Consider the following 27,183-nt stretch of genomic DNA (forward strand, 5'->3'; position numbering starts at 1 on the left):
TTAATAAAAAAAAATGTTGTTATGTATATTTTAGGCCACTAAACTTCATTGAAGTGAGTCAAAAAAACAAAACAGTTGAGAGCGCAGATTGAAGCTAAAGCTATGTTAGCCCTGAGTAATGTTAGCAACAAACTGTCCCAAACAGTATTTATCTTAATGTGAATATCGAATATATATTGTGTTACTAAACTTAAATTAAGACAGAAAGCTTATGGTGGTATACATCGTGTGTGCTGGACTTAGAGTTTATTAACATTGTCATTAATGTTGAATACTGTGCTTTATTTTCGCACTCAAATAGACGTGGGCGGTGTGAAAGACGAGCCGGTGTCTGCGGACTGAAATGCCACACCACAGTTTAGTTTTTGCCTGAGCACACAGGATCCAAACTTCCGTGTGAGTCCACGCCCTGTTTTCCGGGGAGCCGGTGGAGATCCAGCCCTTCAACACGCTGCTCCCTTACGTCCCGTCCGTGAGCAGTGAGGTGGCCGCGGCGGAGATTTCTCCTTCTGCTCGGATCTCATCTTTTCTCCAACTGAGCTCTTTCTGCCCTTTTACGCGCTTGGCGCACATCGGAGTAGTTCATCCGGCGCCTTGGTGCTTAGTCGCCCGCAAATCTCGTCGTCCTCGCGCTGCGACTCCGTGGCAATGGATTGATTTCAGTGTTTTTCCTCCGACCTCTGCCTCGACCAAGTTGAGAAAACAGTCTGTGTAACCTGCGGCTCTCTTTCCAGCTACATGTTTCATCCGGCCAGTTTTAAAAGTACCTGGCTCCCGATGTTTCTGCACATTTTAGGACTCTGAACTTTTCTCCCCCCCTTGTGCATTTCCAGGAGGCGGCCGGGGATTGTAAGGATTTCTTTTTTTTTCTTTCTTTTTTTTGAAATCTTCTCCCGGGTTCCTGAAGCCTGCAAAGATTTATTCGTGAAAAGTGATGGCCGAGCGGGGAGCTCTGTCGCTCCTCTCTCTCCTCTGTCTCACCTCTCTCTACACGGAGACCACCGCGGCAAAGCATGTAGACAAAGGTAAGACCCTCACCGACACTGCTGCTGTTCTCATGTGTGTCTGCGGCTTCACGCCTCGATCCAACTAACTTAACCTCCATCGGGTCGAGTTGGGAGGAACAGAAACAAACGGAATGCTGGCTCTGATCAGACGGGGAGCTAGGAGGCTAATTCTGCCCCGTGTGGGTCAGATACTCTTCCACCATATACACAACTTTAAAACCAGGAGACTTTCTCCTAACAGGCATTTAGACCCAGACCAGATCTTTACAGCCCCGTTCGAGGCTGAGAAGCAACACGCTTCCAGCCCGTCCTTTTGTCTGCACGCAGGTTGTAGTGGCAGAACTGCTCCCTGGTTCCTCTGTGTATGTCTGTAGAGATCCAGACATGCGGTGTGGTTCTGTCTCTGGACTGATACCACATGTGTGTGTTAGACAGAGATCCATGCATCTATCTGTGCTTGGCTGGCCCCGTGATCATGGAAATGGAAAAAGGATGGCAGGTTGAAAAAAAAAAAAAATCCACAATGCAAAGAGTCATTAGTGTTCAGTGTCAGGTAATAAGCTGCCGTCATCAGTCCAGCAGACATCTCATTAGTTTGGCGTCAATACACGTTTAGCTGATGGATCAACAGAACCAGTTCATTTGCTCCTGTTAATTGTTTTGAAGAGAGGACACTGCACTGCAGTGTGCACTGCTCACTCCAACTGGTGGTGTTCAGCACTGAGACATGTCACTGGCATTACAGGTGATGCCTTGATATTAGAGGTATTGATTGGTGTCTGTATGTTTCAGCAGAACCAGTCACAATCTGCTATAAGCACTCTCCGAGCCATGAGTGCCTGGGATCATTTGGAAGCGGTGAGGGAGTCGCTGGAGCACACAGCTCCAGCCCTTATCACAAACCCTATCGCGACCGAGCCATATCTTTTATCACTTGAACTGCTAGACACCATCACACAGCAGCATGTGCTCTGGAAAATTGTGAATGTAACCAAGTCTTGTGCAACATGGCCCAGTTTCTTTTCATTCTCGTGATATGCAAAATAGTTGTGTGTGTGTGTGTGTGTGTGTGTGTGTGTGTGTCAGACTAGGCAGCCTGTGCACCTTTTTGAAATTTTGTTGTTTATTCTAAAAGGAATGAATGTGCAAAGAAGAAGGGGGTTGGAGTGACAGGCCTGAGCGAGCTGCTTGGCTCTCTTGCGTGTGGGGCCTGATAAAAGACCCTCTCCTGCATGAAAAGAGCTCTGCAGTGGTGGAAGAGGAGATAGAGAGGGAGAGAGGGAGAAAAAAAAAAGCCCCTCCTTGGCTTTGCTGGAGATCAGTACAAAAGAGAGAGATGGGGGTAGGGTGAAACAGGCCGACTGTCTGGAAAGTAATAAAACCAGGAGATTAAGGGGACCAGGGAGTTCCTTTGGGAGCTTTGATTGATTCCAGAGAATTGGACTGGGACCCACACGCAGAGAGAGTCTCAAATTACTAATTGTGGGGTCCCCTTCTCTGAAAATATCTGTTTATTCAAAACACATTTCTTTGAGGTCCTGACTGTGGCCAGAATTTATCTTTATCAAAGTTGGCAGAGTTGCAGCCCAAACCTAAAGAGTTTCAGCCTGCGTCGTTTGGTGCGGGCGCAGATATGAAAGATACGACCTGTAAGAGTTAGAAGTGCTGCCTTTTTCAACCACTTCCTCCTCTGTTGCTAGAACTTCAAAAAAAATGCCTGAAAAAGTTTGCCCTTTGTAAACAAATCCCTGTTAGAGGAGTGTAAAAGCCATTTAGGCCCTATCTTATCTCCAATCCTGCCGGGAGGGAGCTGTGTGCTGATTGTCTCCCAGCGGACAATGCAAATAACTTGCTGAAATGTGTAAACATTTGGCAACCCTCCCTCCTCTCAGACCACTCACCAGAGTTCTGTCCCCACAGACCACCTCAGATGCAGCTTCGCCCAGACTTTATAAACAACTGCCGTTTTCTTTGGCACATTTAAGTTCTTCTCCGTTGACTCTGCTGCTAAGAACATAATTTACCACCATTGTGTGATTGTGTTTGGAAAGCCCTGGTGGTCCCACACCCCAGTTTGTAGCGAGGCTAAGTAAGAGAGCTCAAGTTTGGATTTTATTCATCCTGAATTTCAAGAACAGTTCCATCACCGCCCTCATTTCACAGTGTAATCTGTATGCAACGTGCAGTAAAAGGCTTCTGTTCCAGCCAATTACACACGTGAATTTTACAACTTCATCTCCAGCTAAAAATGGCAGAATCTTTTCCTCATATCACATCATCTTGTGATGAGATGTGAGGGGGCGTCACGCAGCGTCACCTGCTGTCTCTGCTCTATAGAGTATGTTGTTTACTGATCATTTATTTATGGGCTTCAATCGCTCATAAAGTCCTAATGACCTCCATCCACTGAGGGACGAATAATTGCACACTTGGCCAAGTGTAGGATTCATCTGCTTCACTAATGCAAACCACTCCTATTTGGAAATGCTACTGGCTCGCAATGGCCGCTGATGTGGAGGCCTGGCTTGTTTCTGCTCTGTGTTCTCACGTAAAAGGCGGCGTGGGGATGTCACCACTTTGAGACCGCGGTTGAAAATAACGTGTTGATTGTGCCTTGTTCCAATTTGGTTTCACAGCAGCTACATCTGCCTGTCCGGGGTTTGTAGGGGTTAAATGACAGCTATTATTGAAATGATTAGTCCTAACAGTCACAGCAGTTAATCACAAGTAATTGGCGGAGGGGGGGGGGGTGTTGATCAATAACCTCTGAATAGATGCCTTGACATCTGCTGTTGCATCTTTTGGGAGGTTGGGGTCATCACCCGCTTTCAGCTTTTAGCTAACTATTGTGGCTTTTAAGATTATTGGCTTTTATTTCATTTAACACGGATCTCAAGTTTAATTTACTCATCAGTTGTGCGGAGAGTGACAGCATTTTCGAGCTGGGTAAACAAATCTTAAAATACTATTCCAATATTTTCGGTTTTATACCAATAAACCATATATATATCAATATTGTCAAATCTTCTCAGTCATAGATATTAACACAATGAGAGTTTTCATAAATAATCATCAGTAATGTGAATATAATGAAAGATATGGATAAAGACAAGTATTACAACAAGTCCAGGAAATGAAATCACTTTTCTGTACAGCAGCCTTTAAAACCAGGACAGGACAACACTTACCATATCACAATATATGGTCTCATTTACAGTTGAATCTGACCTGCAGGTAATATTACCCCCCTTGAAAGCTCAACTGGTTTGATCCCATTCCTCACAATATCAAAGTTTCACACATCAGCTGTTAGTCTGGATGTTTAATGCTTGTACACCAGACTGAAGCTACATGAATTCTCTCTCCATGCTCTATGAATTTTAATTCAACATTTTTCCTTATGTTTATTGATCACTACTCAGTATGCTGTTTAAACCCGTTTCTTTAACTAGCATTGTGAGCCCCCTGTGTATCTGAGGTGCAGACTGGGCCGGCTGTCTCGTGGCAGTGAAAGTGGGGCTGTTTGAGTGGAGAGGAGTCTAAAACTCAGAACGGATCAGGGCCAAGTCCACAGCTTCTGCTGCCCCCCTGCTAGGATGAAATTGGCTTTATCAGAGCTGCTACTAGTCTTGTGGTTCAGAAGATCATTACTTAAGTCTGCCTTTTTCGGTCTCTCCACTACAGCCAGTGTATCAGCCTCTCCTGCTCCTTTCATTCTGGTACACATCGAGTGGCCTTGAATTACTTTCTTAGAGCTCTTCGGAATCCCCCCCCCCCCACCACCATACAGTGTCAGTGTCGATATTTTATTTGGTCGTGTGTTTTTCCTTTGTTTGGATTTTGAGGCTCTGGTTCTTCTGCAGTATTTATTCATTATCTTGTATACCACCAGCAAAACAATCAACTTTTTAGAGAACTCAGAATCAGTTTTTAGGGTGACTTTGATTTTCATTCATACTGACACTGCAAAAATATTGATATCGTGAAATAATTTCACCCTTATTGTCCAGCCCACCAAGTGCATTCTCATCTTTTATGAGTGTGTTTCTGCTCTCTTAGTTTGTTGTTGTCGGTGACACCACAGGTGGAGTGTGATGAATTTCTCCACACTGCTGCAATTTCCTTTTCTTTTTTTTTTGTTTTGACGTACCTACCATCCTTTTTACAATTTTCTGAGGAAGCTAATGCATCCAGTGAGCTCCAGCACAGAAAAACTAGGTGATGTTCACATCACAAGCAGCAGCTTAAGGAGCTGCAAATGTTTTCTAAAAAAAAAATGATCACGATACAATATGTCATTCTAAGCTCAGTAGATGACACCAATTTATCAATCACGTCTACAGATTGAACATTCACTTGGTAATAATTAACTGCAGAAGTTAATGATGATGATTAATCAAGGTAATAACTCACGATGTTTGAATAAAAACATGATGTTAAAGTTTTTTTACTATTTGTAATATTAGTAATATTCACCTGCATTTTAATGTAAACAAGTTTCTGGTTCCTGGTTTACAAGCTCCAGCAGGACATTTTGTATGCATTAGTAAAGAATAAAGACTTTTCTTTGAAGGAAAAAAACAAACAAAAAAAACACCAAACAACGTTCAATAATCAATTTCCTGGGGGAAGCCCTGCTCCCTGGACATGGGGAAACCCTTTCATTCAATATGGTGCAGAGGGGTATACAGTAGGTGTTGTCCTGAACCATCACATTTCTCTGTACTTTGAAAGCCAGCCTATTCAGTGCTATGATTGGTTGGTTCACATAAAGCAGCTTACATCAAGGTGTTCCTGCTGTGACTAAAGCAATGTCAGACGCAGCACCTCTCCAATCCGACTGCTGTATGTCTCCTTTGTGTCTGCCAGTCCTTTCATGTCAAAACAAAAAAGCTGAAAAAAACTTTTAAAAAAAAAAGTTGAATTGTGTCAAGAGGCCTTAAAGCTGTCCACACTTCCCTGTGTGATGACTCCTCTGAGACTTTATAGTAACCTGAGGGACATTACATCAACAGTATTTACAAAAAAAAAAAAAAAAATCTAGAGATGTTGCTGCGAACATTTTCCACTCACTGTTTTCTAGTTTTTCTTTCTTTTTGCTTTTCTAAAATGGAACAAAAATGCAAAATGTCTAATTCGCTGTGGTGCTGTGGTGCTCTCCAGGACTCTGTTCTGCTGTGATTGAATGATGCTTGGGCTTAATGACCTCTGGGAGAGCAGAGTCTTTTCGGTTTCCATGGCGCTAACGTACATAGTGGAGTGCGGGGAAATCATACAGAGAAGAGACTGGAAACTATGGCTACACTTCAATATCAGTGCAGTTTATCATATTTGTCATTATGTGGTGAAGCACTTCAGGTATACGGCGACTTGAGAGGTGCTGCAGAGAACTGAACTGGCCTCACTCAAAATAATCAACAGATTAATCTACACAAAGGTCAGCGATAGTTGCAACCCTGGTGTGTAGCAATAATAACAGTAAATGTAAAAGGATCCAACACAAAAGCCTCAAAGGGATCTGATTCATTGAGAAGCTGCACGGAAAGTCTTTTCAGTTCCTCGTCTGTTACGAGGCATTACCTTGACTACCACTGACTGCAGGTATGTGGCAATTGTACATGAAGGTTTTATGTTAAACCAAAACAAACAATTAATCTTCCTGATGTACAGATACTAGCACCATTGTTCCCTGAAGCTTTTACGAGAGCTGCACATAAAGTCTCCAAAAAGAACTAAGTGAAGGTTGTATAAATAGCAAGTAGTAGTGTTGCAGCTTGACACGTTCTATAATATTTATGTTCTGCTACACTGCAGTCACAGTTGGTTATGTTCTTCTGGACAGCGCGCCACTGTCCAGTCTTGCACTGCCTACAGAAAAACTACAGTAGCAAAGCTGCCGCGCTTCAAGAGCATGTCTTTTAAAACTGCAGCATGACAGCAGCAAATGGCAGAGTGTGTTAGATTTAAGGAAGAATTATTTCCCCCTGGCCTGACATTCAAGGAAACCTTGAAAGAATTGGCATTGTGGCCATTCCAAAGGAATGGTTATACCAGCTCAGCAGGGTGGTGAGGTTTTTTTCCCCTGAAAATTTTCCTCAAACTTTGGCTATTTCGGTTCTGCCGAGTCTCCTGTCGTGGTGTCTCCTGGCAGTCGTGGCAGCTGCACAGGATTATGACACATGCAAGCTGTGCTTGTCAGATGAGCCTGGACTAATGAGTGCAAGACTCTGTTATACATGGAACTGTTTTTCAAGCCCTGGGGGGCATATTACAGGCATTTCTTATTAAAATAAGATCATTTTTAAATCCTGTTATTTTATTTTTTGTTTTTACATCTCTAAAGCAGGACCTCAATGACATCTTTGTGATTACAAGCAGATAAAGAGTAAGGCTGGCTTTATTGTATCGTTTGTCTTCACCAGCAGACCCCCGTAATGTTTGAAATCAATAATGAATAGTTGGAATTGTTTGAGTTCGTTAAAATCGTTTGGAATCAGATTTTTAGCTTTCAAAGCAGACACACAGCGTTTTGCGTTGATGGTGTGAAAATTGATGCTGTATGTGTTGTGGGATGTTACAATATTGACAGATTTTCTGCAGAGGCATCATCTTACAATGCTATTTCATAACAGTTACTCCAACCCGAAGAATAATAAGCCACAGTCATTTGGAGAAAAATTCTTATACTCAAAGATGAAAAGCATGAAACAAATAAAGTGTAATAACCTGAACAGGAAGTCGGAGCACGTTGCGAATGACAGAAGCTGCAGAATGAAACTACTGAAAATTAGGCTTTTCAATTACTTATGATTTTGCAACTTGTCCCCAATCAGCTGTTGCTCATAATGACCATAAATATAATTAGCATGATTTATATTTGACACAATTGTGATGTGGCATGTTTCATTCCTGGCAGCTGCCCATGTCATAAATTAAGAGCGACTGATATTCCTCTTGAAACACTGATTAATAACCTTCAATTGGATGCACTGTACCTGCTGGAGTTCCAACATCCTGCAGCTCTCAGACATGAATTTATTCTCTGCCGTCTCTTTGGAGGACGTCCAGGGTGTGATGAATTAACCTGAAAGTCTTCTCACTGGCGAAGATTATGGTGTAGTGCAGTTGTTAAGTAGCTTGCGCTTCAAAGAGAATGCAGGCAAATGAGAATCAATGCAGCTTTGCCAATATGATGATCCGTGTTCATCGTAATCGTCTAGTGTGGATGACGCAATTTGAATCTTGTATTCCAAACAGAGAATTGTTTTAATGGATCCTGGGGCCTTCAGTTCAGACTGCGGCTGATCTATTTCATTCAGCAAATTGACTTTTATTTTATTTCTAACCTCAGACGTTGTCACCCTCTATATATTCTCCATGTTACTGGTGCTAGGTTAACCAGTGTGTGTGTGTGTGTGTGTGTGGACGATATCTTACATATACATTAATAACGTATGAATTACTCATGTACACATAGAGCCTCTCAGCCCTCATTCAGTCAAAGAAACTTTTCATGTGCGCGAAGGGTGTGGGGGCAGTCAGTCACAGAGAGACGATTGTGAGCGCCGCTCAAATGAGCTGCCTGCCATCATCTTGTGCCCGGCCTGTGTCTCTTGGCAGCTTTGGACTTGGTGGGATGTGTGTGTGTATGTTTGGGTGGGTATTTGTATAGGCGTATGCCACCCATCTGGGGTTGAACAGCTGTTTTTATCAACAAGGTTCAGAGAGTTTCCCTTCTTGAACTCACTCTCAAGCTGAAAAAAGTGTTTCCCTGCTTTCACCGAGAGGATGGGAAGAAATTAGACCATTTAGACTCGAGTTGATTTTGTATAGCAGCTAGCAGCCAGCATTGGCCCTCTTTCTGTATCTCATACTATTTATCTTGTTAAGCCATTTTTTTATTGTGATTGCTCAGTTTAAAACAAAATTATAGCTTTGCACACGGTTGTGAATTGCTAAGAGCTTGGTGGTTGTGTGGTTTTGGTTCGTCAAAGAACTTTGATTTCTAAAAATGCGCTTATGAAAAGATTTTAAAAGGTTCACATGACGAGCTGATGTTTCCCAGTGGAAAATATTGACGTGCACTGGAAAACCCTGTTGAGTTTCACAACTTTTTACTTTCTTAGATGCCACACGTAACCCAATTCAATACCAGTGCTCCAACAAAGATTTCTAATTATGGTGTCTTTGCAATAGATAATGAGCTGCTGCGACTAGTGCCTGAACAACTCTGTTTGAAGTTGCTGTAATTCTCCATAATTTTCTTGGTCCGTTTTACAAGCCAAGAACTGATTTATCTGGTTTCTGTAGTGGAAATCCATAGAAACCACTTGACTTTTAAACATGGTAGGCGTAGTGTGTTGAGACCTCAGCAAGAATAGAGGAAGGTGTCATTTTTAGTCCAACACAGTACTTTTCCATGGCATGCAAAGCACAGCAGTGTTCTGGATTGTTGAGTCTCAGACGTTTAGTTTCAACAATTTAGGATTTAGAGTTAAGACCAGCACCGACTCTGTGCTGGTCATGTATATATCAACTAGTGTCTCAGGTCTTCTTGGGGCCTTTCCAGCCAACCTCACAGGATTTATTTTGATTTCACCTGCTGCTATGGTGACCCCCGGAAAAATTCTCCTGGTATTAGCTGATGTTTTTGCTGCTAAAACCAAGCTGAAATGCTTCTTTGAAAAAGTTCAGATTTAGATAGAGGCTCCTTTGTGCCGTTGGGAGCTCCCTTTTGGCATGGCGCTCCAGTGACTGCAGCGACTTCTTACTGTGTTATTGGAGCCAGTTTCTCCGCAGCTCTGAGCTCATCTGAAGCTAACAGAGGTCAGCTAAAATGGTGAAATTACTGCTTGAAGCCTTTTTAATACACTGACATGATGTAATGGAACTGGCAGTGTCTTTTTATTCTGCTATTTTGGCTCTCCACAGTTGAGCAAATGTGACCCTCAGCACCACTTACTTGAGAGATGATGGCTTTTCTCCTTGTTGTATAAATGTTATGCAGCTTTTTACACAAAACATGTGGAGTTTAGCCTAATTGTGCCTTTTATATTTGATTGAAGTGGAAAATAAGTTTTACTGTTGATAAAAATGTCAAGGTTTAAATGCGGATTGTAGTGCTTCTTTTCTATTACAAACATTAGCAAAAAAGGAGATTGTAGATGGTTTTTCATTGCTTTGATCAAGAACCTCGTCAAGTCAAGTCAATTTAAGCCCAATATAGCCCAAAATCCTAATCAGAACACCTCAGGGAGATGTACAATCTGTACAGTATAAAAGACGATCTGTCCTGTGACCCTCGATTCGATTAGGGGGGAAAACTCCCTCCAAAATTACCTCCAGAGTGCCAGAGGATGGATCCCTCTCCCTCTACTATTTGAATCAAGTGAATTATACGAAGTATGTGTGAAGAACGTGGATCCAGGAGGATGAGCGAGCAGGTTGTTGTGTCGCTAAGTAGCAGCTGCGCCGTACGCCGTCCTCTACACAGTGGTGACCTAGATGAGGACAGGCCACCACTATCCTCTGTTCAACTTCTTAAAACGGCAGAGTTGTTTTAAGCTGAATTGTCTGTGAAGTGGTGCTACGATTACCATGTGACCGTGCACCCTGACAACTTTGATGACAGCTATAAAATTGGACCCCACTCCCTTTGCTCAGTTATGACCGTCTGTTTCTTAATGTGGATCCCGGTCCTTGACCTTTTGGGAAGATGATAATTTCCGGTAGTGTCTGTTTTATGGAGGCAGATAAAGACAGGGTTTGGCTGTGATATGAAACCTAAGATTCTGAGACATGGTGCAAAAGAAGGTTGCACAATTCTCACATTGTGACTCATAATGCATTTCGCTCAAGTGCACAATTGATGACATTCTTGGGCGATTTTGTTGAGAATCATCTTGTTCCCTCTCTTAGTCACCATATGCCGTAATCACTCTCACCCCACATAGAGTACAGCTGGGTTTCAGTCACCGTTGGCTGAAGCCACACAGAACCTGAGAGCAGCATCTGGGAAGACACAGTCTCCTGAGCTGTGGCTAAATACAGACATGACCTTCCTCTGCCTGATGTGGGGGAGGAAGAGGAGGATGAGCTTGGTGAAGAATTATAAGCAGGTTGAGGCAGGGCAGTAAGCTTCCAGAGGTGAGGATTTTCATCCAGCTTGAAGTGTACACAACGGGTAGTGATGGAAGGCAGCTGCATCAATTCCCTCTGATTCCTTAACCATTGTCCCTTGAACCTTGACTCAGCTCGCTCGGCCTACTTCAGAGCCTGCGACAGGTCACTCAGCCACAGCACACAACACCACCATGGCTGCAAAATGGATGGCAGCCAGCAGGGAGCACCTGCGGAGGCATAGCAGGCGAGTAGCATTCCATCACAGGACCTCGAGACACAGATGTCATATGAGACACGAGGGACATGTTTGAGTGGGGGATGGGTGGGAGGGCCAGTGGCAGAGGTTTTGGCATGGTGGGGCAGTAATGGGGTAGGGTAGCAAGCCAGCTGCTGCCAACAGATTCTTAATGAGGTGTCCCATCAAGAACACGGGGAGAGGAACATTAATGACTACAGCTAAACTAGTCTGTTCATCTATCCCCCTCCCACCCCATTCAATCACACTACGATGAGGTGAATGACATGTTTGGGTACATGGTAATTGGGTTTTTCTTCCAAGCCAAATTTGAATGCCCTTTCTGTAATAAGGCTCTAGTGAGTTCATCTATTTGTTTTATTGATTCATCTGTTATTTTTTTAATTGGTGGATTAATTGTTTATTTCGCACAGCCAGAATTTCCCAGAGCCTAAGGTAATGTCTTTCATTGTGCTGTTGTGTGAGACCTACAGTATAAAACACAAAGTTAATTTACTGTGATTTAAAAAAAAGAAAGAAAGCAGTAAAGCCTCACAAAGCTGGAACCAGCGTTATTTTGCTGTTGTTGTTGTTTTTGCTTGATAAATTACTCAAATGAGCAATTGATTATCAACATTGTTGACAAATTGTTTAATTATCTCAGCACTTGTCAGTAGGCAATCAGCCAAACGGGGAGTGCAAAGACTTGGAGAGTTGACAGGTGTTGTAGTGTGGGTGTTTGTGAGATGTGTGATTCAGGTGCCATGGCTGCGCACAATTAGAATCTTTGACCTTTATGAACAAATAAGGCCACACAGTCGCTTGATGAGTGAAGTAACAGCTGAAAGAATGACCGTGTTTATTTGGGCGGATCCCAGATTCAGCAGAAGTGTCTTCTTATGTAAAGTGTGAAACTCTGCTGTTCATGCGCTGCCTTTTCAACATGTATAACAGACTGTGGAGGTGTGCCATAACCGTTAGGTAGAACCATTAATATGGGATATTTCTCTTGTAAAGGACAATGAGTTCTTTTGTAACATTTTTCTCTGCAACCAACAATTCAAGTGCTCGAATTGCTGGTTTGGGAGAAAAGCAAAATGTTTTTTCCGCTTTCATTCTTCATTTACCTGGAGTGGTCTGAATTAGTCCTGAATGCATAAGCATGTCATCCATGCTTTCAGGACACCTGCTGAACAAATTCACTCAAAGAGCAACACATACACAGCACAAACACACACCCGTGCAGAGCAAGATCCTCAAATATGTCCTGCAGTCTGTTTCTGCCATATGCCGTGTAATATTGTAGTGAAGTGTAGCAAGTCTAAATGAAAATTCACCCGACATTATCTAATTAAGCAGGTGTGAAAGCAGCTTAATTCAAGTCGGTTTTGGCACTACCCACTGGTCCATTTTCAGCGTGAAGCAACAGTTCATTCAGCTGAAAAGATGTGGATACTTTCATTAAGCTGGGGACCAAGTCACACACTTTCATTTCTTCTCAAAAGAAGATGTCAGAAGTAGTCTTGAGTTATTAAGGGTGGTGGTTTTATTAGCCACCGCTAGTCCGTGGGGTGCTTTTTGTTGCGGACTGACAGGGGACTTAATAATGAAGCTCTCTAACCCAGTGAGCCCTGAATCAGTGAAGCCCCTCTTCCCCTTCTTTGTCCCTCTCCCAATCCCCCCACAGTGCCACTGCATTCCCAGCCTGGCGGGGCAGTGTCTCTGGGCCAGGGCCATGTCACGCACCCCCTTTGGCCCCAAACGACAGTGGTGGGGGGGTCAGGGGTTCAAGTGCTCCCCGTGGGGGCGATGCATGGGACGCCTAGCGACGCTGTAGCTCGGCCCCTACACTGGCTATGTCTGTAATTAATTTCTAATGAGAAAGAAATTGGCTGACCTCGCAATAGCTAGCCTCTTGGCTCTAGCTGACTATTACTGCCCCTTTCCCATTTTGGCTTTCTCTCACACAGACTTCAAAGGACAGGCGAGGATAGCCCCTCCTGGCTCAACGCTGATAGTGAAGCGCTCAGAGAACATTCCTTGCGTGCTAGACGGAGGTTGAGTGTGGATTTTATGGGCTGTGTTTCTGCCAGTCCCACACATACCTGTGGCTCATACGCATGCTGTAGAAGCTAAGCAGTGTTAACCCCTTCACACATGTTATGTCAGGATACAGCTGGGGGTTATGAAGATGGGGAGACGGTATCAGCCAGTGGGAAATCTTAACTGCAGTTTCATCCCATGACCACACTTTGCGTCTAGGACTCATCTAATATGTCGGGCCATTCAAGTGGTCTCAAAGGAATACGCTGACATTTTGGAAAATGCACTTATATGTTGTCTTATTCAGGGTTTGAGTTTGAAAATCAATAGCAATTTAATTTCTGCACATTTAATATGGAGAGAATGCTTTGATGCATTCAGCTTAGCTCATCAGAGAGCCTAGAAGCAGGGGGAAACAGTCAGTCTCTCTCTAAAGTAAAAGGATTAGCTACCCAGCAACTCTAAAATTGTCTTGTTTACCAGCACATTGTATATTTTTAGCAAGAAAGCCACTGTGGTCACCGGCACATCAAAGACTTGGGTGCATTTTGCTCAGCAGTTAAGAAATGTGTCAAAGCTGGCAACTTTAAACTTTTCAGATGCAGGGTGCAGCATCTGGCCTCCGGGTCCAGTTGTTGTTGGTACGGAAGTCGCTCCAGAGTGTAAGTTCACTGCTCCTTTACATACAATTTCGTGTTTTCTTTCTCAGCATGTGTTAAAGATACATATCCAACCTGTGAATGTGACAGCTTTGGAGCTGTAAAGTTCCTTTTAAAATGTGTTCACTGGTTTGGTAACCTGGTTAAACAAGGCACCTTTGGAAATAAAAATTGAGAAGATCGTCAAACAAATACAAGTAATCTTCCCATTTAAAGACACTTGATTAAAGCGCAGTATCCGTGTGTTGTGGGTTTTCTGGTCAACACGGCGGCAGTCTATCGATAAGATTTCCTGATGGGAAACAATTGTGTGAAATGCAGGAAGCTATTAGGAAGCCAGGGAGTCATGTCTGTCCCTGCTGAGTAAATAGTGTCTACCCCTCCGCCCCCCTCAACCCCCCTCTTTCATCCACTTTTGAATGAGCCCAGCACTTGTAACAATAAAGGCAGGAAATGAACTGTACTCACACAGGAGCGTGCAGGATGCTCATTGTGTTCCTAATTGACCAAACTAGGTTGGGTGATAAAAGCAGACTTTTCTCTTGCTTAGTCGAAAATAGCTCAAAGGTTGCGGCACACAGTAGGTGTGGTCAAAAGGCAGCTAATGAGGCAGCATTTCATTGCATAATTTCAGATTTTTTTGGGGCTGTTTTGGTCATGTCAAAACTGACCTAGTTTGAGTGAAATTGGAGCTCACAGTTTGAATGCAGCCTTGCATTTCTTACACGCAATATATAGCACGCTTATGCGAGCATGTGATGGAAAAACACGTCACCTGTTGTTGTGGTACTGTATGTGCTGTATGCGACCAGTGGCGGTCCTCTGTGTCAACCTGTTTACTATTCGCTAACCAAGCATGCCTTCAACATGCTCATTTTTCTCCGTGGAATGCAGGCGTGACTGAAAGCCAGACAGAGTGTTACTTAAGTTGTCACCTGAGAAGCCCTCCAGGGGAAAGTTGTTTTGTCCTTGAGTGTAGACCATAAGCGTATTTGAGCTGACCTGCATTCAGAGAAGATTGGTAATGTAGTTTGGATTTAGGTTGTCTACTACCAATCCTTCTACTCATTAGACAAAATTGTGTGTGTGTGTGTGTGTGTGTGTGTGGCAGCAATGCCCACTTTCCCAGCTGAGCCGTTTTTTCTTCCTTGAGCATCTGCTTTTAGGTAACATGTGCCAATTACTCAATAAGAATCAAATTAATCAAATGAACCAGTTTCCAATTGCCTTTCTGTTTTCATTGTTGGGCAAGGGATCAGTGGCTATCTGGCCCACATTTTGTGCTTAGTGTAATTGATATTTGCTTTACCCTAGATTAAGTGACAACTAAGCAGGTTAGCATTGAGGATTTTCCCAGATTAATTCCAGGAGTCCAATCTGAGTCCCCTGGCCACTCTCCCTGTATCATCCCAAATGTCTGCCTTACCTGGGATTTACTAGCATATGAAAAGGAAATGAGATCAAGGGTGGTGATAAATCCTGCAGCAAAGCCTCCCTCAGACAAAATGAGATGCACACAAGGCCTCGCCAGTCACCAGCCGCTCATGTCCTCATTTCCGATAAATTGAAGGACTACCCCACATCCCATCACCTGAACACCCAAATATCGGAGTGGAGCTTTGTTAGCTAATGCCGCTGTCAGTTTGGCCGTGCGTTTCTTACACTGGCCTTCTCGTCTCTAATGATATTGGATGCAGAAGTGAAACGTGCTCCAGTGAGGCCATCTTCCTTTTGATGTACTCCATTTAGTGTCGACCGATGTGTTACACTTCACACCACAAGTCTTTGCACTACGCTGCCCATTCATGTGGTCTCTACAGACTGTTAGGTTCCCCATGTCCCAGCAGATTTGCAGGCAACTAATTTAGGGGTTGTTAAGTGATTTAGCATCTGTTTTTTATAGGACCCTTGTGAGCCACAACTGCTCCCCCCCCCTTCTGCCCATCACTATCTATGCCTGTGGCGTTGAGGCTCGCCTTTGAATTTCAATCAGCCTGGGATGCATTGTTGTGTTTATTTGAGGGGGATGGTTCAGATGGGGCGTTAGAAGTAGTAACTGGTTGTGTGTGTCAATCACATATTCAGCGTGACCAATGGGCAGCTCATTGGAGGCTAGTTGGTGCGTTCTCAGGGGGCACGATACTTTAACTGTTGCCCGCGGGGCGAACCCTGCCCTTCATTCTTCACACATCGCCCTCCCTCCCCTTGTCATCCAGTACAATCAATAACAGCCTCACCCTCCTTCTCTTTCCACTTCCCTCCCCCCTCCGACTCCTCCTCTGGTCAGCCGTTCCCTGCTTTCCATTTATCAACACTGTGTTTGATGTTGGCTTCATCATTCTCTGTCAGCCCCCTAACACCTCCATGTGCGTAATTGTATTAGATTCGTCATGGTGGTGCGGTTATTCAGCCCGCCCCAGCTGGTACTGGGCCGAAGGGCTGCTCCCCGTGTACCTGCAACCCCAGACTGGAGTTTAAAGTATCTTTAGTGTTTAATTAATTTCCATACAACGTTGCGCAGTTTTGGTTCAACGACTTCCCCGGTACTCTAAGGTACATTGCATTCTTTATTAAAGCCTGTTTTCCTTTTCCTGATTCTCCACTGTTCTCAAAATCCAGTGAGGCGTTAAGTGTTGAGCTTCCTTTTAAAAATCAAACCCCACAGCGGGCATGTTGTGGAGGACGACAGTGAAGATCCCTGCATTATAGTCGTACTGTGGGATATTTCTTGAAAAATGAATGGGAAAGTTTTGCAACTTGTGCTCATTAGCAGCCTATTTCTAGAGGAATGTCCTCCGTGTGAATATATTTCACAGTTACACGTTTTATTGCCCCCACAAGAGAAACTGGCATTAGTGACTGAAGATCTGTTGTTAGGTGTGTTTGTGTGAATCTGAACCAGGGCAGCGACTAATGATTGTTTATTTCGTTATCATCTCTTCACTCAGTATCATAAATATCAAACAAAGGCAGTAAATCCTCACGTTTCAGCTTTGAACAGATGAAGCCATAGATGATCAAAATAGTGACAACTGATGGAGTAATTAAAGTTAAAATGTTGGCACGTAAGGTGTGTTTCTTAGGCTTTAGTTCTGAAGATCAATGTAATAAACTGCAGATGTATTCTCACTCTGGAATCAGTGCTTTATTGGAAACATTACCGATAAATCCCATTTCATTGCGCTCACCTTTGTCTCATCTAATCCCTTCATCAACTAACAGGCGTCATTTTCCTTTGTTGGGCTGTTCTGTGCAACCTGTTTAGTCAGGATAATCTCTAAACCAAACCTTTGTTGTTTTTTGAGAAACAGTGGGAGGATGCGCAGGGAGTGAAGAGAAAGACGATGTGCAGAGGGAGAATGGGGAATGGGAACGACTTAAGAGGCACAGTGAGAGAATCTGTCTTTGTCGATTACACACGCACTACAACCTTGGCGGCCACATTAGATCTCTTTCTCCATACACCAAACTACCATCAATAATGGATACGGCTCTCTAGCTCTTTTGCTTCTCTTCCCCTCCCCCCCAGCGCTGCCCCTTAAGGCGTCTACCCTCTCTCCCTGTCCCCCCTTCACTGCCACCATCCTGTCCTACCCCCTTCCCCCCACTGTTCGAGCTGTGAGACCGCTAGCCAGGAGCCACGGCAGGTGTACATACATCATCATGGCACTGGCCACACAGCCTGCAGCCTCCAGACCGTCATCATCAGACAGACAGATCCACCTGCCGGAGAAAGAACATTGTTGAATAGTTGAGTGTGTTTAGTTTCACGTTTTTTAGCAGCCGGTGTTCAGATTGGTGGACATACGCTTGTTTTGTTTCTCCTGACAGAAACCTACAGACAATGACAAATGAATCACAAATACATTCTGTAGAGATATTCAGAGCAAAATGGAGTGTATACAAGCAATTCTTGTCAACCCTCTGCATGCACAATGTAAAACAGCTTGTTTTATTAATGTTATTAACTGTTTGATTGTCACTTCAGCGTTGCATCTGTCATTTGATCCAAGATAACGGTCCCTAAACAAAAGCTTATCAGACTTAACCCTTTCATATTCTTTCCTCACATTACAATATAAAGAAGCAATATTCTACTTTTGTAGTTTATCTTAAGATTTATCTACATCTCTGAGCCCAGGAATAAACACAAAAGGAAAAATCCATAACTGCACACAATAGCTTGCGATTGCAAGTGACACGATTTTAACAGCACTCGCCAGACCTGACTGATCTGTTGGATAGTAGGTCCATTGAAATCAGGGTTTGTCAGCTCACTACATTATTTGTCTGTTGATGGTTACACCTTTCGCACTACATAGCAAAATAGTTGCCATATTTATATATGTATAAATCTGTGTATATATGGATATAGATACAGATATTGTATTTAATCATGTCGGTGTTTAAACAGAAGGCTAAATGAGCAAACCACACACTGATGAGGAAATGACATTTCCAGACCTAAGATTAACAGTGACAAGTAATCTGGTTTAAGTCACCATTTTAGGACTTTGACAACTTGTCCTTGGATTTCATGCATTACATGGCATAAAAGTTGTCAGATTTTATAGCCATTTTCAATAGTGCACAACCACGTGACACTGTAATCACGTGTCTGTCTGATCATGGATAATATCATCAACAGACGGAGTACATGTGACATCGGAAAGACACTAATGGCATACTAATCCTCTCACCGTGGCAAATGAAAGATATACATAAGCAAATGGGACCTAGATGTGTAGCATCATGGTCTCTGGTGTCACTGCTGGCTTTCAGAAATCCTCTTGTCTTGAGATCTCATTGTCTCAGATTATGGCTGACACTAAAACGGTATGAAAACAGTTTGTATTCTCGGTAGAAAAGGTACAAGCAGATATGTCTTTTTATCCAAGAAACATAAATCCCTTTCATCTTATCATTATTTTGTCGTGGTGACCTGTTGTGGGTGGTGTTGTTGGTCCTTATTTAATGCGTGCTTCAGCAAGCTCCATCAATTCAGTTATTGATGAATTATTACTTAACGATGGCAGGTTGTAATGCTCGGACAACAGCATCCTCACATTTGATTGCAGCAGATGTGTTCTAAAGCAAATTGTGTGTCTCCAGTCACTCATGTTTTGTTTTGAGTGTCTCTGTGGCAGGTAGTAAATCTTCTTTCAAAGACACCACCAAACGCTTTGGGCCCATTACGTCAGAAACTGGACCTGGTCATGGATTGTCACGGTCAAACCAGAGTACAATTTAAAAAAAAAAAAAAAAAAAAAGAAAAAATCAATGAATAAAGGGGGGTTAGATGATGGAAGGACTCCCAGTTGACAGAATAAGGACAGGTTTACATCACTCGTAGTGGAGAAACCATATTTCCTGCCTACTTCTCTGGGATTATCCTTATCTGCTGTAGCTGTAAACATGCCCTGCTATATTTGTGATAGTGTTAATGTAGTTTAAAGCACTGCGTGCCTTAATGCTGCTAAGTGGTATGACACCATCCCCATTAAAGTGATGACTTGCATAGAGGAAGGAACATAACTGTGACCTTAATGGTTTTGAGTTCAGTCAGCGGTCTCACACTGCTAACCATATAAACTCACTCTATCTGTATGGAGCAGTATTAGGCGTGCAATTCACAAACAATTGCTCAGTTGCTGTTAAATAATTGGTGACCTTTTCTTCAAGGGAAGTTCAGAGGAATGCAGTGGAGACCAAACCTCTGTGTATCAGATTAACAGATGTGTGCATGTGCCAACACCACACAGAGGAAGGCGGGATGCAGCAGTTGGGGGTTAGGAGCATTGCCTATCGGAATTTGTTTTCCTTATCCTCAAGGGATCATCCTCCTCTCTCCAACCATGGTGATCTGTCTTCCTGTCATTCTATTGATCCCCTTCAACGCTTATTGATATGGGGAAAGAGCCAATGAGCTCGCGTTGGGAGGCAGGTGGCTGTTGTTCGACATTGCAAAGGTGTTTAAATGGAATAAGGGGAATGATTCACCAAGGCCAGAATTATATTTTCAGTGCTGTTATACCTTCCATTTCTGCCTTGAAAATGTCTCCCTCAGAGGGAAGAGACTGCGATACGAGAATGTAAATAAAACTGAAATATCATCCCTGCGCAGCCAGCCACGGAGGTGTGTTGGTGGAGATGTTTGACCTTGTGCACATGGATGACAAATCCCGTTCAAGAGGAGAGTACATAGAAACAAGGATTTTAATCTCCCAGCATCAAGTGGCACTGCTGAGAATGTCAGCTTGCTATCAAGCTGCAGACGCTCTCCCTTTGCATTTTGCTTATCAAACGGGAGCGGGTGGCGGCTTCTAAATTGTTTAGTCAGCTGAACATTAAACATATTTCAAATCCATTCTGGGAAAACTACATGTGCTTTTTTTCTTTATTTCCTCCCATCCAATGTTGTCCTTTAATTTGAGCTTCATTTACATTCATATTGAATTTGTTGTGAGCCATATGCTCCCTGACGTTGTCATGGGATACAGAGGCCAGGCTCATCATTTCCTTTTCGGAGGCAGCTGAGCACATTCATTTGTGTTTGTTTTAAATGATGAGATAAGGAGATGAAAGGTCCTTTCTCAGGCGGTGGGTAAATGCTAGATAAAAACCAAGATGGTAACATTTTCCTTTTTCCATTTTGGTTTGACATATGGAAGCAGCCCACAGGTTCTCTTTCGATGTAATGTTGGGTTTCCATTAGAAAAGAATTGTGCTGGTCCACATGTGCTGCAAGTTTTCAATTTCCTGGACAAATGGGAAAAATTCCAGTCACATATTAACAGTGTTTATTGAGTTTAAGAACAATTCACAGGGACTACTGATGCCGTGCACCACCAACTCTAAGTGCTGGTGTTTGACGACTGGGGAATGAGAGTCAACAATCCACTATCTTTGTCCAGAATCGCTTTAATGCAATTCAAATAGTGTGTTTTCACTATGACCGCCGAGATATAAATATGTTGGATTTCCACTGGTGTTTCAGGTAAACAAAGTTTTTTGTTTTTCAGAACAAACAGACGGCATGTGAAAATGCCACGCAAAATGAGCAACAAGCTACTGCAGTGAGCTCTTGGTATGATCCAGTCTTGTTACTAAATCTCTGCACGAATAAGCTGTAAATGAGAGGTAAAAATGACTAGTTTTGATGGACAATGACATGTCCTTGGAGACTCAGTCGTGGGCACTTGCCGGGCAGCAATGGCACAATCAAGGGACTATTGCACACTAATTTACAGCTAAGTTTACCTGGCACGCCCCAAAACACACTCCAGCTTCTTAAGCATGGGATGGTCTGGCAGGATCTCTCCATTCAGCCCTCCTGGACTTGTTAGTAAATCAGCACCATTGTGAGGTGCCAGAGAAATGCTCCATTAATAAGCACTATGCCTAGTCAAGTGGCACAGGAAGCACAGGGGTCAGACCCGCCTTCCAATCATTACACCTCATCCACTTCCTAGTAAAAGGCCCCCAGCCACTCAGCTACAGGTCGTCATGGAGACCCAGGACAGGGAGCGGAGAGTTGGGTGGGGGTCGGGGGCTGGAGAGCGGTGCAGACAACCATTAGCAGCCCATTCCATGGTAATTAACGATCATCCCACTGGCTCAAAATCAGGGTTGGTGGAAAAACAGACACAGAGCTCGCTGTCTGAGAACAAATGTCACAGCAGCAAGAAATATGTCTGCGGACTGGAGAGGGGAGCTTAGATGTTTTTTGTTGTGGCTGGAAAATGGTGACAGGATGCCATGAAAAGCTATCCTGCCGTGCAAGAGGGAAAAATGATGGACGGGAGGTGTCCCTCTTCACATAAGTCTGTCCTCTGTTATTCATGACAGAGTAATTGACAAGAAGAACTTTGCCTGATTCCACGTTTTGCATATTCAACACCTTTGACTGGTGTCTATCTGGCTGCACTAAGATAATAACATGTCTAATGGAGTTATGGGCACTGTTCACATTGTAAATATAAAGCTCACATTATTGGGTTTGTAATCAAATCTGAGGTCTGCTTGCCCTTAGGGGATTTTCAGTCAACTGGCGAGCCAGGCAGCCAATCAGCCAGCCACAGCGGCTTTGAAGTGCCAGCCGACCAAACTACCCATCTTCCCCCTCTCTCCTCAAGCAGATAGCTCTTTGCGTGCGGCAGCAACCAAATGTGCATACACTCAGACACAAAAGCAATTCTGTGGGCAAATAAAAATGCAAACAAATGCCACACAGATGCCCATGTTTGAGCATGCTGCTGGGCATAGACAATAACATGGTACACACACACACACTCGCATCAGAACAATTGGTGGCACACAGACAAACATTGTTGCCACACCATTCAGTCAGGGCCAGCTCTGCTCCTCCTGACAAGCATGCTGTCTGGCTCAACACACACACACACACACACACACACACACACACACACACACACACACACACACACATACACACCTTTATCACACAGACACATTGGACAGATTAAGAGGAATTTTGCCAGATTGATGTGCATGTGGAAAATCAGATGTGATTGCAACAGTGTTCAATGGCCTGGAGTTTTTGAAAATCACTGATTTGTGTGAGACACAGTATTAGGCTACTGGGATAATAAAGCCTAGTGGTACATTTCTTGAACTTATTTCAAGTATTCCATGTTCTTTCACAAAAAACTGATGAGTTATGACTTGACAGGTTATAATTTGACAGGAAGGTTGACAGTTGTGTTGACAGGTATGCTAGTTGTTAGATGGCGTTTTGAACTATGGGTTTTATCCTAGGCTAATCTTGTTGTGCAATATTTGCAACCCAGTAATAAGATACATAAAACTGCGGGATATAGCTTCAGTTTTTAGGCTTCCATTTTACTTTTGGCTAAATTAACAAAAAGGTTTGGTATTACCAGGTACTGTCCAAGCAAGTTAACCCGATCTACAGGTTGAAATACTAATTTGTAACCTGCAGTCAATTTTTAAAACTGATTGAATGGTATTTTTACATGAATTATCCACACACAACTGAATGTACATCAAATGCTTTAAATGCTTCAGATTTTTGTTGACAACAGTTATTCTTATCAGAATTAGAGCATGCCTCTACTATCAGGTGTGTTAATTCAGGATATGCCTAAGTTAAGGTTTTAATTGTAATATTCTAATTAATGTTACACAACTCTGTGGTTTTAATTCATCAATGCCAGTGTTTTATACATAGTGATTGAAAGCTGCAGCAGAGCTAATGGACCTTTTTGACTCTCAAAGTGTGAAAAATGTGCGATGAATAAAGATGTAGAATAGCTGTCTTTTCATTCAAAAATATCAGAACTCTGAATGCATTCATGGCTCAATTGAAACTGAGCATTCAGAAAAGCTTTTGTATATTTTAGACTGTTCATATAGTCTAGAATAAAAGTGCCATTTAGTGAACCAAACTAAATAGTATTCTGCCATCATAACCATTCAGACCTTTGCAGTTCATAGTCTACATTCAGCAGGTCCAGTTAGTGATACAGGCAGTAGTTGTTGATATTCTAGACATTCCTGCTGAGGGATGCATTATCCTCTGTGGCATGGCGGCGATTCTAGCATGTCTGTCACCCACCGACTCATCCCACAGGCGCTATCAGTGCTCAGCCTCTCACAGGCATGCATGTACACACTGTGTCCCACTCTCTTAATCCCTCCCTCCCTCCTTCCCTCTCTCCTCCTCTCTAACTCCCGGCTGCACCTCTTATTTCCCTTTGCCTTACCTTTCCCCCCCTCCCTCCTCTTCCCCTTTTCTCTGCCTTGCAAAGGCAGTGGAGAGTATTATCACCAAGAGACCGTCCTCCCCTTGGCTAGGCTAATGCGGCCCGACCGCACACATACGAACACACTAACATGCAGATACTGTATATAGACACAGAGCGAGAGAGCAGCCTTATCAGCACCCACTGGTGTCAGACCCTCAATTAATTTTGTCATTAACTGAATCCCATTACTCCCACTGCCTTTACAATGCCATGACGTCTCACCCTCTCGGATGGAAGACACCACCAACACTCATGTATTATGCTCTTATTCACACACACATCTACACAGCATAACACACACGGATGCTTCATTCTGTCCTTTACCACTGACATCCATTTACATCCTAATGATGGAAGCAAATCCCCTGTGCGACCATATGACCTTTCACCCCTACTTGCCAGTCACTGTGAGCATGTTCAGGTCTGTGCAGCCTATCTGCCACCAGATATGGAGAGATGAGACGGAAGGGGTGATGGATACAGATGCAGACAGGCATGGTGAGGAGGAGCAGGGCTGGAATAAGAAAGGAGAAGCAGGGGGGTTATTAAGTAAAAGAGAGCACATGCTACACAGAGATGAGGTGAGAGAAATGGGGTTGGGATCCTCACACATCTCCTATTGTTGTATTATATTATGTTTTGACCTCCTCAACATCTGATGTGTTGCTGCAGCCCCTAGGCTACATGGGGACCAGTGGTGGTGAAGCTGTTTTCTAGACTCACCAGCTCATTTCCTTTGGAGGGAACTGCTTGTGGCCCGGCCCCTCTCATGCCTGATACCGATTTCCCTCCTGCTGCTCACCCTTGTCTGTTTCTGTAGCTCTTCTCCCCCTCTCACCACAATGATCTCTGCCACAGCAGGCTGCGGTGCAGAGTAATCCGACTCCATTTTGAAACCCAAGTGGTGTTGTTTTGACTTTTCTGGCTCATGGAGAAAGTGATCTTGGCTTGAGGGCACAAAGAGACAAACTCTGTTTCTTGGGAGTTCAAACTTCCGGAGTTTGAATCCCAAATAGTGCTGATTTTGTTATTGTTTTGGAGAAACTAATTGATGTTACACTGCAGTTCTGTCTGTCTTTTCTCCTCGGGCCTTGGTGAGTTGGTTCCCCCCCCCATCTTACATAAGACTTGTATTTTCCTTCCTCCTCTGTCCCCTTGCAAATAAAAGTTGCTTGCGGCGCATTCTGTGGGTTTGAGTGAGCTGTGTGCGTTGGGTACTGTGTGCTCATGGCTTATGGGTTCGAGTCTGGTTCAAAGCTTACACTGCTGTTTAGATTATCCCCGCATCATACTGGAAATAATACAATACTGGCGTGTCCTGCTGGTGCATTTGGCTACATATGCTTTGAGACCCCTGGTGTTTGAATTTGACCCAGGATGTCTGTCACATGACTCCCTTCTCTTCGTCTTCTACACCTCTATACTGCATTTTAGGGATGTGTGATTTAGGGGAAATTAGTATCAGTTATTATGATACAAGCAAAAACAATGTGCAACACAATGTTGAATCATTCTGTTTAATACAGTGCTGATAATTCCCCTCCAACACATTGTACAATGCTTTAAAAAAGACGTTAAGAGAAAGTCTTTCACAAACATCTGGCTTTTGTCTTCAGTTGAAAAGTGTAAGATCAGCATTCGCTTTCAGGTCAGATGCCTCTGCAGTAGTCATGGGTATTTATCCACTCCAGCTCCAATCAGCAGTGATGGAAACTCAACACCCAAGTGGACACATTTATTTTTGCCATTTTTCCAGTGGTATTCAATGACGATTTTGAAAGCTCCAGACACTTGCACGAAAATGAGTTTTCCTCAGTCTCCTTTTGAGCAGAGGTTGAACACCACTGAGTCGCTGTTAGGTTTGAAAGAGAGACTTAAAGTAAAAGATACTAAAAAACAGGGACCACCATAGAAACTGAAATAAAACGAACTGAACTGGGCAAAAGAAAAGAAATCACCAATTTTCAAATTATCCCCTAATCCATGCTGACTCACATGGATCTAACATGTAATATCCCAGTGTGCTAGCTTGTACCTGCTGATGATACATCCCTGTCCCATGTGCTTGACTGGTAACTCTTCTTAGCATGCACTTTTTTCGCTCATCTCTCCAACTCAACTATTCCCCTTCACAATCAGCCACCATTCAGCCTTTGTGTGCTACATATTTATACATGTGTGTTTTAGTACCTTCACCCCTTCTTCCCCCATCCCTACCCCTAATTCTGTGTCTCCTCTGTCCTCCCCACCCTTGCCCAGGGGGCTCCATAAATATCATTTCATCCCGCGGAGCCGCTGACACGCTGCAAAGGGCCTACGATAAATAATTCACTCCCCTGGTGCAGGGCAGGCAGACTCCCCTGCTTAGGAATTCAGCATGAGTCTGTGTATGTTAGGGTGGAGGAGCTTGTGGTGATGGTGGGGGGTTGCGAGGTGGTGATAACACACACCGGACGTACAGAGTCAACATATTCTGAATACTAACACACAATTCATTGCGTATAAAGAATTGAAATAGTTTAGCGGAGGTTGTGGAGTTCTCAGCCTTGAGCTCCCCTCGCTCGAGAGTGGTCATGCAAACTAAGATGGCTTTTCTCACTCATCCATTGATCACTACCCTGCTCTTATACATACAGTAGATATGTCTGGAAAAGCCCTCCTCAGCCCTGAAGACCTGCTCTTTTTGCTCTCCTCCCCCTTCTTTGCTCCATCTTCCTGCGTCGTTCACAGCATGCTGAATTAGGTTGATCTGGGGGATTGTGCACGCACCATCACCTGCCCTCTTAAACTACCGGTTCCCTGATTTATTGATGATGCTTGGGATTATTAAGTCCAATCGCCTCCTCTCTGCTTACTGAGCTGGCATGAGCGCTGAGCCTCCCCAGTTATCTGAGGACCGAGCGGCAGACAGTGGAGGAGACAGTAAGTGGGCTTTTGTGGAAGCTTCGACTCAAGAGTTGGAAATCAACACCAGTCGGCGTCAGACAAATTCTGGTGCGAGTTGGCAAACACTGACAGACACTTTTCATTCTGGTTGTTAGATGTTTTACTGTAGGGGGATGCGTGGTAGTGTAAGGGAAGATGAATGGCAGATTGAGGAGGAATGTAGTCACTGAAACTGCGCTTTCTGTCAGGCTGTGAGATGAACAGTATGTGTGTGTCTGCTGCCTGACTGTGTCCTGTGGGTTACATGGCTGTGTATACACCATAGCAGTGTATGTTCAAGGCATTCCTTCACACTGTCTCGACAGGAGCTTCTTATCCATGTTCACTTGCTTACTCACCTGGCCTCAACCTGATGAGGACTCTTATGATTTCTTTCCAAATAT

The 27,183-nt window shown here is 43.6% G+C and overlaps 1 protein-coding gene across 12 annotated transcripts in view; it reads left to right on the top strand.

Annotated features, from left to right (window-relative positions):
- Nucleotides 1-229: 229 nt before the first annotated feature.
- neo1a (neogenin 1a) overlaps nucleotides 230-27,183 on the top strand; it is a 170,612-nt gene continuing 143,658 nt past the window's right edge. For 4 of the 12 annotated variants that reach the window (XM_037095242.1, XM_037095245.1, XM_037095246.1 and 1 more), the window contains exon 1: nucleotides 234-1,025. In XM_037095242.1, the coding sequence (XP_036951137.1) occupies nucleotides 935-1,025 (91 nt within the window). In that variant the 5' untranslated portion in view covers nucleotides 234-934. Of the gene's footprint in view, nucleotides 1,026-27,183 lie in introns of all 12 variants that reach the window. The other 8 variants (XM_037095247.1, XM_037095241.1, XM_037095250.1 and 5 more) reach the window with 5 other exon arrangements.

This window comes from Acanthopagrus latus, chromosome 4, assembly GCF_904848185.1.
Source record: "Acanthopagrus latus isolate v.2019 chromosome 4, fAcaLat1.1, whole genome shotgun sequence".
NCBI lineage: Eukaryota > Metazoa > Chordata > Actinopteri > Spariformes > Sparidae > Acanthopagrus > Acanthopagrus latus.